The sequence below is a fragment of the Cydia pomonella genome, chromosome 1 (assembly GCF_033807575.1).
Source record: "Cydia pomonella isolate Wapato2018A chromosome 1, ilCydPomo1, whole genome shotgun sequence".
NCBI lineage: Eukaryota > Metazoa > Arthropoda > Insecta > Lepidoptera > Tortricidae > Cydia > Cydia pomonella.
Window position 1 is genome coordinate 9,602,849 of NC_084703.1, and position 15,774 is coordinate 9,618,622.

Sequence of the window (15,774 nt, forward strand, 5' to 3'; positions counted from 1 at the left end):
GGGATCACATTCTGAGCGCAAACGGCGAGCAGCGGAATCTTTGTTCCGACGAACATACACTCGTCCATCTTTGGTCCACTGGTACCGCCAATCTGCATTCTTGCCGGGCTAGGTGAAACAGTGTTCTGTTCGTTCTCGTGAGTCCTAGAATAGAACCTGCACGGGTTACCCGGCAGGCCGAAGTTAGCAGTGTCAGCTCCACGGCGAATGCGCGCCGCTCGAAGCAACTCCGCGCTAGACCATCGGCGTGCCAGCCGCACAACGAGTGAGCGCGGGCGAACTTTTGCCGCTTTAGCAGCTACTGCCGCATCATCCGGCGGGCTCCCAGCATCGGCACTGGCCGTTGGCTGACGGAGCGCACCCACACGCTCGGCAAACACTACATCACGCTCCTCAAGGCAGACCCCGAGTTTACGAGCAACCAGGCACACAAGGTGAGTCGGGTTCTCGGCTTGAAGCTCAGGTATTCCTGTGGTTTCAAGGTCATTGAGGAGCAAGTCCTGGTCGCGGTCAGCGAGTTCCATTTTTAAGGCTGCCACGGTGGCCGCTAGCTCGCTGTCAGTTGCGGCCGCGAGGCTCTCCTCCATATGCTCCTCCAGACGCTTGACCCTCTCTTCGACGGCCGGCTTGAGTAGCCATCTACCAGATCGCGCAGCTCCGTCATCTCGCGTCGGAGGCCCGCAATCTCACTACGCACGGCTCCGAATTCCATGCGGAGCAGGTGCAGCTGCTCGGCAACGCCCTGCATTGGAGCGGGCGAAGGTGTGTCTTCCTCCTCGAGCTCATCGCTCTTGTATGTATATTTTGTTTTATTATATTTTATTATTTTCCTAATACATTAGAATTTTAAAATCGTAAAATATTTACGTGAAATGGAATAATTAATTGACATTGTATTTTAATTTATAATAATTTTGTAATTAATTATGCCTAAATTGTACATAATGTGACAGTGTATGATTAATACCAATTAAAATCTATCTATCTATCTATCTATGGAGTATCAGTATTGTCGCGTCGGGGGGTCCTAACTTTACACGACGTTGTGTCGTCAGTGACAGTGTCAACGCTATCTGTAACCGATGGATTATGTGGCACTAGGTTGAGGCTATTAGTCTTTTTACCAGTACTAGCAGTGAAAGGTCGGGGGTTTTGGAGGTATGTTGCGTTGGATAAGTTAGGTTTGTTCGCTTGGGTCATCGGTTTCTTTGATTTGTTTGATGTAGATGGCTGACCCGGTTTTTCACAACAATAACGGCACCTCCAGTCCGTGCGGTTTTCTATCGTCATCAGTGAATAACGCTTATAACTCACGCCAAGCTGTTCCAAGCATTCCAAACAGAAAGGGACATTGCATTCTGGGCACACAAAAGACTTCCTGGGCGCTGCTTTGCAGCCTCATTTTCCACATAAAGGCAACATGTTGCTTGGAATTACAGACATAAATTTCAGATTAATGAAAAGTAAATAAAAATATTTTATAGGAGAAAATAAATATGTATGACGTTGACAGGTGACAGGTTTAAAGGTTCTATCGCCGAAAAAACACCTGTTTATAGCGAACAGTTTAGTTTTCTGGCAATTTTGGAACAAAACATCAGTATTTTATCCTGTTCACCAATGTCAGCTACCATAATATTAGGTGCTAATAATTTCGATATCTTTACGTCTTTCAAATAATTGAATTCCTTATTTCGTAAAAGATGGCATCAATCAACCGTACACTTACGGTAGTTTAATTTGGTGCCTTACCACATGTTTTTCGAATATTTTTTTCAAAGCTCTTTCATTCTCTTTTTAATGAGATGCACAACTGTGACGACTTTGTCTAACAATTTCGTCTCTGTTTTTATTTGGGGAGACTGAAGCCGAATATTCATTTCCATAAACTGGTACCGCTCGGATTGGTCTTGCCCCAAATCGCCGTCTATTGGCATCGTGCCCAGAAGGCTGGCAGCATTGCATTGCAGCACTTTCTGCCCAGGGCTCCATAGTCTCAACCTCAAACGGCTTAGATATGCAACCACTATTTATAGTTATTTATTTATACTTGCGCACCTTGAGGAGCTCGGCCGAATTGGCAGCCGAGCCAGCCTTCAATGCGGTGCCATGGAGATAGGACAGCGCTAGAGTATCGGCACAGGTTGCATCCCAGACCAACGGCCGTCCCATCTTCCATGGCACGAGGATCATGCCGTCGGGTCTCTTACCGCCATCGCAAGTCGGTTCCAAAACGTGCAGTTCTCCCGCACTGGCTAAGGCCTGACGGATGCTATCGTTATGGCCAGCATGGCGGGGGGCACGCTTGCCGTAAGATAATGCATGGTGGCCCCACAGGTCAACTGGGCAACCACAATGACAACGATGTGGGGCAACACTAGAAAACTCAGTACCGGGAGCATTTCCTACGCAACCCATGTCGGTCGCTCGGATTCCCATTCGAAAGCGGCAAGCAGGCGAGCGCACTTGAAGCCTGGTTGCCGTTTATACTGGTTATGCCGTACCAGCCTACAAATCGGCTCGTCCCAAAGACGCTGAGATGCACCACATATTGGTGGATTGGGGACTTCACCAATTTAGATACTAATTATTTCCTGTGGACTATGGATTGCATTTATATTGATATTGGATGCAGAGAGCGGAACGCTTCAAGGCAGGGAAGCATGTGTCCATGAGCGGTCCAAGAATTGTTTGCAAATTTTGTCGATTTTCCTAAGAGAGTGGGAAATTCCCAATAATGGCCGCACCTTAGATCGTAAGTGAATTTTGGTACGAAAAGGTAGTATCGGATAACGATGTACGCTACATGAGTAATACATCAACTAATAAATCAATCATTAAAAATATGATTGCAAATAAACTACAGTCAAAGAAATTAAAAAGATGACAAACATTATAAGTTTACATGTATGTATAACATGTATTGTGTATTTCACGAGTTCGGCCTCTTTTATTCAAATTATTTAGACCTACCGATACACCTCTATCATCTCCGGTATTCGTTTTCAATACGGCGCCACTACCACATTCTGAGGGCTTACCTTGAAACACAAAAATCGAAATTTCGTTATCTGCCTCTCCATCATTCTTGCATATTCGAACGATAAAGAGGCCAGATAACGAAATTTCGATTTTCGCGTTTCACTGTAGGCCTCTGTAAACAAACCGCTTTGATGCATCAATGTCATAGTAAAACGATTGGTTAGGTCATTTTCCCAAAATCATTATTTCCTTGTAGCGTAATTTCCAGTCGCATTTTTTCCTATTCTTAATTTACACCAGACGTATTTATTCCTAACATGATTTTTTCATTCGCATATTTTCCCATTAGACAATTTAACTATTCTTAATTTACACCAGACGTATTTATTCCTAACATGATTTTTCCAATCGCATATTTTCCCATTAGACAATTTAACTATTCTTAATTTACACTAGACGTATTTATTCCTTGCAAAATTGTCGGTGTTGGGAGTGTTGGGATTGGGACGGTGAAAATTTAACGGTAGGTTAGGTTCGTTAGGTATCTTCAAACGGCCGAAGGCCAAACGGCAAAGAATAGGAGCCCCGCGTAAGCGGGGCTCCGTCGATATTGCTAACTGTACGCAATTTGGGTGATTGTGGATTAATTGTCTAATGGGAAAATCTACGCATGGAAAAATCATGTTAGGAATAAATACGTCTGGTGTAAATTAAGAATAGTTAAATTGTCTAATGGGAAAATATGCGAATGGAAAAATCATGTTAGGAATAAATACGTCTGGTGTAAATTAAGAATAGGAAAAAATGCGACAGGAAATTACGCTACAAGGAAATAATGATTTTGGGAAAATGATCTAACCAGTCAGTAAAACATCTCAAAAAATTGTTTAAGGCTTAGTATGTATAAGTTACTCTATGGTTTAAGGGATGTGATAGTGCTGCTCTATGGCGGCAGAACAATGCAGTAATACTCCTTATAAATCATATATTTAATGTCACTAAACCTGTCGTTTTTGTTTACCATGTTATTTTAGAAGTATAATCTGTTCGGAAAGAGAAGAGTCGTGGAATGTATTGGGCCCCATACATTTACACACAGACTCTAGTCATTTTGCGACCGAATCGTTGAACAATTTAGTCATAATAAAAATAAAAAATAAATAAATAGTTGTGTTAGTATATATGTAATCGCCATCGATTACTGAATTCCCAAAAGCGGTTCCTGATCACCGATTCAATTTCTACATTTCTTTGAATTTAGGTACGTTGACTTGTCAAAAATACTAATAATGGTTTGATCTTCACTCGTGATTCCATTGAGTATATTAATGTACGATTCCCACCGACCGGCTGGAGTCGGGCCTCAGCGGAGCGCACTTTGTGTGTACTCGTACCTACACATTATATATGGAAGAAGCAAATTCGTCCAGACCCAGTCGCGTCCGCGAGGAGCCGACCGGCTTGCGGCCGTACAAATTATGTGTTATGCGCGCCGACTCCGCCCGTTCGGTGGAATCGTACTTAACATAATGCCTACATTTGAGAGGGCATTTGCAATGAAGGTCATTCTCATCATCATCACTCATGCATAATTATATCATAATATTAATTATATTGATAAACACCAGCCCCCCCAAAAACAAGCCGGTTTCCGTCCAAGTTTTTCCACTACAGATCACCTTCACAGCATAAATCAAATAATGGAAAAGTCCAGCGAGTTCAAAATACCACTCTATCTGGCTTTCGTAGATTACAGTAAAGCGTTTGACAGTGTCAAGCATTCTGCTGTATTCACCGCAATGCGTGAGCAACGTATCGACAATGCATATATTGAACTCGTTGGAACCATTTATCGGCAAAGCACAGCAAGCATTAAATTACATGTTCCTGGCCCTAAAATTCGCATTGAAAAGGGAGTCAAGCAAGGTGACCCGCTATCTCCGAAATTGTTCACCTCATGCTTACAACAGATTTTTCCAAAAGCTAGCGACCAAGTGGGAAACAATGGGCATTGACGTCGACGGCAAAAGGTTAACTAACCTGCGTTTTGCCGACGACATAGTTTTGTTCTCCCTCACTGCACCCCATCTAGAACAAATGCTACAAGACCTTAGCACGGCAAGTCTTGAAGTCGGACTCGAAATGAACAGGGCCAAAACCCAGTTAATGACCAATGGCGCGAAACGTGGAGTCAAGGTTGATGGGCAGGATATCCAATATGTCGACGAATACATATACTTGGGCCAGATAGCATCCTTCGATAACAGGCAATCTAAAGAAATCGATCGACGCATCGAAAATGCCTGGAAGAGCTTCTGGTCCATGAAGGCACTAATGAAGGGCAACCTTCCACTGACACTAAAGCGCAAACTCGTCGACATATGTATCCTGCCTATCCTAACCTACGGTGCCCAATCTTGGTCATTATCGGAAGCCCAGAAGTCCCGACTCAAGATTTGCCAGCGAGCAATGGAGCGCAGCATACTAGGAGTTCGGAGAACCGATCGAGTTAGAAAACCGAACTGCGCTCCAGAACTGGTATCATAGATGTGGGTGTTAAGGCCGCTAAGCTTAAGTGGGGTTGGGCAGGACACGTCTGCCGTATGCACCCGGATCGGTGGGCCAAATTGGCTACCGAATGCACACCGCAGATTAGCCGGGGCAGATGCAGACCAAAAAAGAGATGGCGGGATAACCTCGACGCTTTTTGCAGAGACTGGCGGGAACATACTTCATACCGTGATGAGTGGCGGAAAAAAGGGAAGGCCTTTGCCCAGCAGTGGGACACAGAATAGGCTATTAAAAAAAAAAAAAATTGAATTAATGTTAAATAATTATATCATTTCCATTTCAGTTTTACAAATATTTAGTTCTGCTGAAACATGTCTGTAGTATTTTAACCTACGCGTATCTAGCAATTTCTACCGGGCGAGCAGAGGAAGCTTTTTTTGAATTGATGAATATGAATGCAAACCATTCAATTGTGAGTCCTCCATCACAATTAAATCTATAGACGTACTTAGTCTGAATGTTATAATTACATTCAAGTAAGAGCAATGAAAACGGGTCGCTTTGTGTAGACTTTTCCATTCACACTATTACAGTTATTCGCTTTCTTTGCTCTTAATTGTGCCTGCAATTTACAAGAGTCGCGTGCTGCTCGTGGTTTTAAGTTAATAATATTTATTTATTTTCTTAGATCATCCTTGCAACACGTAGCTTGGACTTTATTATGTCAAATATTTTCAGGGTGAAACAGTAACTGTGGTCGCCATGGTTTATGGTATAGGCATGATCGGCGTCCATGATTTTGGTAGTACTTCGCCTTTTACAATGACTGACAACGCTGTTATCATATTTACAGTATTATTTATTCTTCTTTGTTCACTAAGATCTATGTCTGTGAATATACTATTATTTCAATTAAGCGACTGCGTAAACATTCACAGTGACGAAGTTCAATCTTGGCATTATATATTTTTTGTTTTATTGCCGTTAGCAACGGAGTTCTTATTTGGACAGAAACTAATCAATATATCTTTATACTTGCACGTGCTTCTGTCGTTACTTCCATGTCTAGTAAGTGTGTTATTTAATTTTCTTAAAAACCTATCTATAGTTCTAACGGCTAGTAGTATTTAAAAAATGAATCATAATTCATAAATGTGAATGTCCCACTTTGTCGATATGGAGTTATTAGTAGTCTCTACAACTACATAATATCAATTTCAATAACAGATAATCAATTGGTGAAAGAATGGAGTCTCTCAATGTTTTGGTTTTTTTAATCTTTTGTCTATGTCATTGATTAGTGCATCCCTACTTTGTGACAAAGCGAGAACGGAGAAAACGATGATTAAAGTTTGGGACGGCAAAAAACTTACCTTCATCTCATTTGTTCACTCGTGCTTTGAAGTTATGGAGTTCTTGATATCAAACTACTATATATACTTTCAGGATTCTAAATTAAGCAAATCTCAAATCTTAATAGTTGGAGTGTCATGATGGCCAAAACATAAAAAAGGAGGAAAACACTCAATGTGAATGTCGCCGTTTTTCTATTATTATTACATGAGACTCTGATTTTTCATTAAAGTTATAAATGTATTCTTAAACCAAAAGAGTAGCAAACAAGGTACATATATTATTTTAATTAGTTATTAGGTGTGTAGTAAAGTTTATAAAACACTATTTAATGTTTTGGTATATAAATAAGATCTTTGCGTGTAAGTATTATAAAAAAAAAACCCCATATCTTAACAGATATACGTATCACGTATTAAAAGTATCCAAATACCAAATATTAAATATTTTTTTATAATTATAGTGTTTAGTCATTTTCTTTATTAAACTTAGTTTCCTTAGAACTTAGAGGGTCCCACTTTGTGGATTTACGAAACTTAGTGACTCATTAGTAAAATGGTCATGTTTGGTGCGTTGTACATTATTCACTGTTTACGCATTATGCTATAAATCTTTGGTAAAAACTACGTTTTTTCTTCTTAAATGACATGGTCCCACTTTGCCGGTTTCATGGTTCATACATCTAAAATTGGATACTGATACTTAAATGTAATTTAAGAAGTATAATCTGTTCGGAAAGAGAAGAGTCGTGGAATGTATTGGGCCCCATACATTTACACACAGACTCTAGTCATTTTGCGACCGAATCGTTGAACAATTTAGTCATAATAAAAATAAAAAATAAATAAATAGTTGTGTTAGTATATATGTAATCGCCATCGATTACTGAATTCGCAAAAGCGGTTCCTGATCACCGATTCAATTTCTACATTTCTTTGAATTTAGGTACGTTGACTTGTCAAAAATACTAATAATGGTTTGATCTTCACTCGTGATTCCATTGAGTATATTAATGTACGATTCCCACCGACCGGCTGGAGTCGGGCCTCAGCGGAGCGCACTTTGTGTGTACTCGTACCTACACATTATATATGGAAGAAGCAAATTCGTCCAGACGATTAGATTAGATATTTAAAAGAGCTAAGCCGTTCAAGCGTTCTTCGCCGATAGTTGAACGTAGATAATTTGTTATTCTTTTAAGTGCAGAGAACGAACGTTATGCACTGTAATTTGTCACTGCGGCGCAAAGAAAAACACGCAATGCAATATCTACGTATGAGAATGCTTCTTGAAGGTCCTTTTCTTTTATAAGTATATAAGTACTTAGTATATAACTTGTGCCTGAGGCTAATTTTTTTTTTATAGGCCGTCAAAAAATGATTTAATGACACACATTCGTCTTCCAGGCCTAAAGCGAGATCTAACGGGTACACAGTTTGAAGATTTACGGCACTCCTTCTAAATTCTGTCTCAGACATTGTATCACCTAAGAAGGTAAAATTGGCCGTCACTGCGTCGTATGATGTTTTGCGCTTCCTCAACTCGGTCAACAACTGGTCATAAATTGGAAAAAATGTATTCACTTGAAAGTGGTCACGTCCCTGTAGTAACACTTCTCCTTCGCGACTCTCATCATCGCGTTTATTTCTTTTGACAAGTCTTTTCTGGTTAAGCTTGTAGTCTTCCATTGATTTCCTTTTAACTGCCTCTTTGAAGTCGTCAAAACAATTTCTTTGAGTCATAATATAACAAATTAAGAAGTCGTAAAATGTTGAAACAAACTACGTCAGAGTCAACCTCTTGCAGAACTTTTGCAGCTATATTAGATTTCTACAAAATAGCTCCCCAAAATTCTGATAAGATTGCCGTTTCAAGGGATTTCAGCTGTTTTATTAAACCTGCAGCTTCGTTTCTTACCAAAGCAGTTTGTTTGCCAAACTCACTCTTAATGGCTTTAAGGGCAGCTATTACTTGATTCCAGTCTTTGTTAAGATTGGAACAAGCATCGTCCCTAGCTGACCGTCTCGTCTGGGATAAGTTCTTCAAGGTTAGATTTTCGATCGCGGTTAAGAAATCTTGTAGTATTTTTGCGCGCTGCGTTGACGCTGTAAAAAATACGTACAGATTTTCCACCAACCCGAAAAACTTTGTAGCTTCTAGGCAACATTCACATGTACCCTCCAGCTTTAACGAATGTGCAGCGCAAGGCACATATATCGCATATTGGCATTTTTCCTTACAGGATCAGCAGCAGAATTAGTATTGTTAGTTATATTAGTAGCAACTTCATGTGATGTTGTCAAATCGGGTGATATAAAATTGTTATTAGGCTTACTTTCGCCTTCACACACATTCTGAATGAAAGAAAACAGCGTTACAAGTAAGAAAGAGCCCTAACAATGCATTGTGGTTAATGGATCAGTCAAATAAATAGACTATTTTCAGTTCGGGGGCATTACCTGTGAGTGAAACTTGCAGTCATCATATAAATAGATGCCCTGATCCGGATCCGAGATCTACATCTTCGCTTACGCTTTAAGCTTACGCTAAATAGGCAGACAAAATATATATTTATATTTATTCATATATGTATATAAAGATATTTATTGATATATAGTATAAAGTATGTAATAATATAATTATTTTAGATATAGTTGTCTGTCTTTCGATATGTCTGGTCCACCAAACCTTGCTGGTAGTGCCATTGTACTCGTAATTGACGGTGGGTTCCTTCCACATCGACTGGTTTGGCAATCCAAGGAAAAGATTATCCTGGGATTCCGCGCACGCCTGGGATTCTGATTACACGCATTTAGGAGTAAGACCAAATGAAGGTATTAAAATGATGCCCAGCTTGCTGGGAATTAATTCCTCAAAACGCTTTTTTTTTTATCTAAATTGGCCTATTATAGACAGTCTAGAATTGCTATACGATAATTATGGCATGGCTAGAAATAGTTAAAATATAGGTAGTATTACCGTTTTTTAAGGTATCGCCAAAGTGGGACCCTAGACAGAGTTTAGAGTACATTGCATCAGTTTTTGTCCAAACCCAATTTTCAGTAAAAGTTTACCAGTTTTAACTAAACTATCCGTAACTCAACTAGAATCGACAAAGTGGGACCTTTGCAAAAATTTCACCAAATGTAATATTGACTACTCAATTTTTTATTTCAGGTGTTGTACTCGTTAACGGTAACCAGATTACTACATAGTGAATTTCCTTCATTAAAGTTTATTTACATACAGGGACTAATTTGCCTTTTTGGGTTTTTCTTGTCTGTTCCTATTTTATTGGTAAGTTTTGATTATACTCATATTATTTTATTTAATTCTTAGCTTCACCCCCATTTTAATAGTTCTCAAATAATGACCATTGTCAATATCTACATATTCACTGTATACCCCGCGTACCCCAAATCGATTTTCCAGATAACTGAAAATCATGTGATGGGTACGCGTACCTTTGAGAATCCCTGCTATAATATATGTATTCATATTTGAGTTCTGAATAAAATGCTTGTTCTACGAAACATTATTTATTGTATCTACTGAACTAGGTATTTTTTCTGGCACAATGGTTTTAGTGGCGTTTGTGGCGATAAAATGCGTTTTTTATGAACCAATGATTTTCTTGTGTGAAGAATCGGTCCTTTTGTGTTCAGATTTTTGAAGTAAATTTTTAGGAAAGATGTTCCCATCGGGATTCAAACTCGGGTCCATCGGCTTCATTGCCTATGAATCCGATGGACCCCCATCGATCACCATCGATGTTATCTATGTAGGTACGTCAGGTACTAGGCCAAGTTTGTGAAAAGTGGGGTCGAGGTTTGTATGGGGAATCAATAACTGCTGAACCGATTTAGATGAAATTTGGGATGTTCTACATCTTTGATTTAGTTGAAAGTGATACCAATCATGACTTCTAACCTAAACTTAAACAGTATTAACTTCAGGAACTCAGTTCCCCCACACCCCATTTCACACCTTTAAAGGATAATTCTTAAGATAAAAACTATTGTATGTCCTGTGTCGGGACTCGAGATATATCTAAACTTACCAAAATTTCGACTAAATCGGTTCAGCGGTTTCAGGGTGAAGAGGAGTTTAAAAAAAGGTGTTTGTTTAAAGTTTATATGCGTGAAGTTCGGAATGATGTCAATGTTATACCGTAAATGAATTTGGCACTCCCGATTTATACGAAAACGATACCAAACAAGCTTTAAATAAATAATGTAGATATCAAGATAAAATTGAGAGCCCCAAATAAATTTTCAAGAGAGGATATCTCGAAAACTACTCAAAATATCGAAAAACTTGGGCTTCAAAAATTAACAAACCAATAAGCAAGAAGAAAAAAATAAAAAAATACAAAGTACGTTTAAGAGTTAAAAGTTACCTGAAACTGTCACAGTTGTCATTACAAGTTTTTCACAGCAGTGTGCGTGCAATTGCCTCTCGCCTGTAAGCACAACGGCATCTGCACCTGTTCTACATCACTTACTTGACCAGCTCTCGCACCGTATCCCAGATACTGAGCTGGGTTGTCCATTTGAGCTGCCATTGCCCATCAATTTCAGTCCATCCCCAGTCTTTTGGGGACAAATTTTCGCCTGTAGATTCTAGAGCATTTTGTCTTTAAGGCACATGACCAGCTTTTTGTCTTGTATTTTTAGGGTTCCGTACCAAAAAGGTACAAAAGGAACCCTTATGGTGCGACTTTTCCGTCCGTTCGTCCGTCTGTCACAACAATGAAGAGGGTGAAAAATTTCAAAGTCTAGTGACTAAGTCAAGTGGGGTATTATTTGAAAGAACTCAAATTGACCGTTCAAAAACTTTGTTTTTCGTAGTGGATAAAATTGAATTGTGGGGAAAATGTGAACTCCCCCCCCCCCTCTCCCTGACCGGTTTTTAGTATAGGTTGATGCAATTTTTGTTCGGTAATTGGATTCTACATCTTTGATTTAATTGAAAAGGATACCAAACTTGACTTAGTACCTTAACTAAAAGAGTTATAAACCTCAGACGTCGCCGATGCTGAAAACCTTTCCCCCTCCCACCTGCATCAGAAATCTGGGTGGCTCCACTTCTTGAATAAAAATCTTGCACAAAGACCACTTGTGTCGAATGAAACCTTTGGTTCAGAGAAACTCGTATATGACCTTTACATGTCGTGTTTAAACGCAACTATTACTTATCGCAACCTCGAAACTTGTTTTCGTTAATGTTCAAATTATCATTTGACCGAATGAGTTCTTTTTATTGTATTATCGTCGAATTTTCAGAACAGTTGCAATTTCTACCTGACTTAACCTGGCTTCTACTGGATACAGTTTACAAAAATAAAACAATGGGTTCAGTTGTCTAATAAAAAAAATGTGGCAAATGAAACATTGGATCAGATCAACATTTTTCAAGGTTGCGAGAGTATTAGTAAGTACGAGAAAAATCGTTTTTAAAATTGTGTTAATAATTGTTCAAGTTTAGGTTCTAAGTCAAGTACCTACGGTATCATTTTAGCCCCTGGCGCCCATTTCTCGAACCATATTAGGTTAATATTATCAGTGTGTTGTCATAGAAACCCATACGATTTGACAGCTTGTGGAATCGTTCGAGAAATGGGCCCTTGCCCTGCATATAAAATTACTGGTTTACATGGAAGGTTACAATACTATTTAAATTTATTTTTGTAGGTCGATCAGTATGCGGATGAAATACGAACCGGATTAATTTATGGATTGAGCTTAGCCATGTTGTATTTGGGAGGGTTAAGAATGGCTATTATCATGTGGATATACGGGGTTACAGAATTCTCAACAGATATTAACTTTTGGCTCGGATTTAAGCCAACAAAGTACTGGACTGTATGTTGGTCTGTTCTTCCAGCGATACTATGGGTGAGTTGTCTAGTGTTTTTTTTTTTTTTAAGTATATAGGCGTAACGTAACGTGCCCTTTGTGGATCTATAATTGTACTCGTCTCTAATTATATTCAAAATACCTTAATGCCAAATGGTTTCCTTCTTAAGTAAAATGACAGGATGTAATAATTACTTTTATTCATATTGTCCATGTCCCATAATACTCAACGGTTGAAATGTTCGTTTCGTACAATTACGCACAAGTTTTATTTTCTTTATCATATTAACAATTATTTTTAAACGGTTTGATGGAACAAAAAGACAATAATAATAGATAAAGGTGACATTCGGGTATCAACTGCAACTGCATTAGGTACTGTTGCGGCGTCGTTGTTGCCGCTGATGTATCTGTCAATTTCCTTGGTGAAATGAGTGTCGGAATGAACGCCATCATTGCGGCAGTAATGCGGCGGTGAATGTCACTAACTTTTTAAAGTGTAAAACTTTCGGAAATAATCGTTCTGTTAGAAAAAAGAATATGTTTCCCCCTCTACATCCCCTAATTTCTGAATAATGGGTCCAGAAAATATGAAAAAAAGTGAAAGTAAAGTTTAGTAAAGACTTTCAAGTAAAACTATACCAAATCTGGTCGGTCTAGCCGTTTTTGAATTTTTGCATAAAATCTATTTTGACGGACGGGAACCCTTCACTGAACATGGCCCGACATGCTATTGACCGTTTTTTATATTCGGTTAGCATCAAGCTTAGTGATTGCTTATTGTAAACAAAAAAATTGAGTTTTGATGAACAATTATGCAAAACGAGGTTTTATTAAATCGTCAATTTTTACAAGCTTTTATTTACTTTCACGTGACCGTTGTCTGTTTGTAATCAAATCTTGCAAGTTAAATTTGATCCACTTCCCGGTTTCCGATTGAGCTGAAAATTTGCATACATATGTAAGCCGGGTGACAAATTGACAATGCAATATTATGGTACCATCAACCTGATCTGGATGGAGACAAGAGGTGGGCATAGGAACTCTGTGATAAAACAACGCAACCTAATTGTGTTTGGGGTTTTTAGAATTTGCTCGATGAGTATTAGTTGCCTGTGGAAAGAAAAGTACAGTCAGCGATAAAAGCTTGTACCAAAAATGAATTTTTTGCAAAAAAATTATTTATCTCTTTGTTAACTTAAACACCTGTAGCTCCTAAAGTATTTATTGATCTTAGAGTAAAAATAAGCGTAACCAAATTTGTAGGGAATTTTATGGTAAAACTTTTGTCCGAAGTAATTATAATGCTATTCGTAAAGATATTCGAGATATGAGCTAAAATCTGAAAAAAGTACCTTACACCATCAGCACAACCCCTTTTAGTATGTTCATCTGTACACCACAATTACCAATTTACAAAACTACACTAATTATTTCCCCTGATTGCCCATATTCAGGTAAATTTTCTTGAGCTATAGGCGTTTTGTGGAAAGAGGTAGTTTGTGAAAAAAAGGCATTCCGTTTTGAGATTTAGGCACATATAATTTCTATATTAATTCAATATGTAATGATATGGTTTATTAATTAATTAAATAACATTTATTTTCAGGCAACTATGGCCCATATATACATACCTTACAGACTAACATACATACAATAATAAAAATCTTAAAATATAAATATCATTTTGACGACGCAGTTTTCGGTTGCGCCGCCTGTTCTGGTGCGGGATTCGGCAGATTCCCACGAAACCGCCGAAATATCACACCTTTCGGCCAGAAGTCTGCGCTCGCGATGGTTTCCAGCAGCGGCCGCGGGACGCGCACCACAAACGAGCTGAAGTGCACGTAATGCCGCGATCGCAGCTGGAATACTTTCAGCTCGTAACGAATCTTCTTGCGGACATATTCCACCACATCTTCTGCCGTGGCGGAAACATGCAGGCGCGAAACATATAGCGCCGTGTTCGGTGTGGCAACCCTCAGGCCAGAAGCAATATCCGGCTCTGCCGTGCCACACTGGCTCTTGCGAGGCGCCTTGCGCGGCCTCCTCTCCTTCGACGCCTGTGTGAATCCTTTCTCGGCGCGGGGTGGCTTCTCATCACGAGAAACATGTTCAGGCACCCTTGAAGGTGCTTTTCTCAGTTTTGCAGCAGCAGCGTAATCGCGATGTGGAGTCGCTGATACACCAACTGGAGCAGTTGACGGCAAGACACGACGCGGCGTGCGGGGTGCGGGGGGCGGGCCGGCGGGGACAGGCGTCATATCGCTCGTTGCTGACCCAGCATTGCACATAATTGCACGCGCATCACTACCCGAGCCCAAGTCAGTGGCCTCGCGTGACCTACATTCCGAAACAGTGTCACGAAGCGTCGCCACCTCGACACGAAGTTCACAAATGGTTTTATTTGCCACCTCTAACTTGGACTGCATCTCAGTCAGACTTGTCTTCAGGAATGTTATGTCCTTCAGCAGTCTGGTGACGTCGACGTGATCGAAGGTAACCGGCGGTAACCGGTCCAACCGCTTCGCAACGAAGGCAGGCACGTCGTCTGGATCGGTCTCCTTCAACACTTTAATTATGTCCTGGAGACTCTTCACACCCCCATCCCTCCGACGGGATGGCATCTGGTCAGTTTTGCCGAGCGTCTGGAAGAGTAGCGCCTTGCCACTGCAAATATCGTCTTCACTGAAACTTGATTTGCAGATCTGCCTGATGCTGACTTCATCCATGGTGTCTATGGCATTCTGTACGAACGCCAGTAACTCATTCGCTATGAGTTGTTTCGAACCCATTGCGAAAAATACGGGGCAGCGACCTAAGTCGCGCCGATCGCGAATAAATATAAATTATTCGATAATATGCTGCTGCATATTTTATGCGCGTCCGATTCTAAGCGCGCACAAATTATACCCGGGAGCTCCTCACATCTACACATACCTAAATCATTTTTTTTGCAGATATCCTTTGGTAGAGCAATGTACGAAGTAGCACAATGGAAATTTGAGGTCGAAAAAAGATGTGCATTTATGTGGTGCCTGGTATCAGCTGTGATCACGTTTGGGTTTCA

At 39.9% G+C, this 15,774-nt stretch overlaps 2 protein-coding genes across 3 annotated transcripts in view; one reads left to right on the top strand and one right to left on the bottom strand.

The window, feature by feature from the left end:
• LOC133531495 (uncharacterized) overlaps window positions 1-7,503 on the top strand; it is a 28,048-nt gene extending 20,545 nt beyond the window's left edge. Inside the window, exons 4-5 of one of the 2 annotated variants that reach the window (XM_061869788.1) lie at window positions 5,837-5,965; window positions 6,232-7,503. In XM_061869788.1, coding sequence (XP_061725772.1) covers window positions 5,837-5,965; window positions 6,232-6,624 — 522 coding nt within the window. In that variant the 3' untranslated portion in view covers window positions 6,625-7,503. The other variant, XM_061869869.1, reaches the window with a different exon arrangement.
• A 6,557-nt stretch (window positions 7,504-14,060) lies between these two features.
• On the bottom strand, window positions 14,061-15,499 carry LOC133529477 (uncharacterized). Its single transcript, XM_061867194.1, has 2 exons — window positions 14,579-15,499; window positions 14,061-14,096 (listed from the first exon to the last, which is right to left on the bottom strand). Exons 1-2 carry the CDS (start codon window positions 15,497-15,499, stop codon window positions 14,061-14,063), a joined length of 957 nt encoding a protein of 318 aa, XP_061723178.1.
• Window positions 15,500-15,774: the final 275 nt, after the last annotated feature.

What these genes read in the sequence shown, in the direction of transcription:
- LOC133529477 (XM_061867194.1), bottom strand. Translation starts at nt 15,499, where the DNA reads ATGGGTTCGAAACAACTCATAGCGAATGAGTTACTGGCGTTCGTACAG. An exon ending in AGATTCGTTACGAGCTGAAA is followed by an intron (nt 14,097 to 14,578) that starts GTATTCCAGCTG and finishes TGTGGTGTACAG; the next exon opens with ATGAACATACTAAAAGGGGT.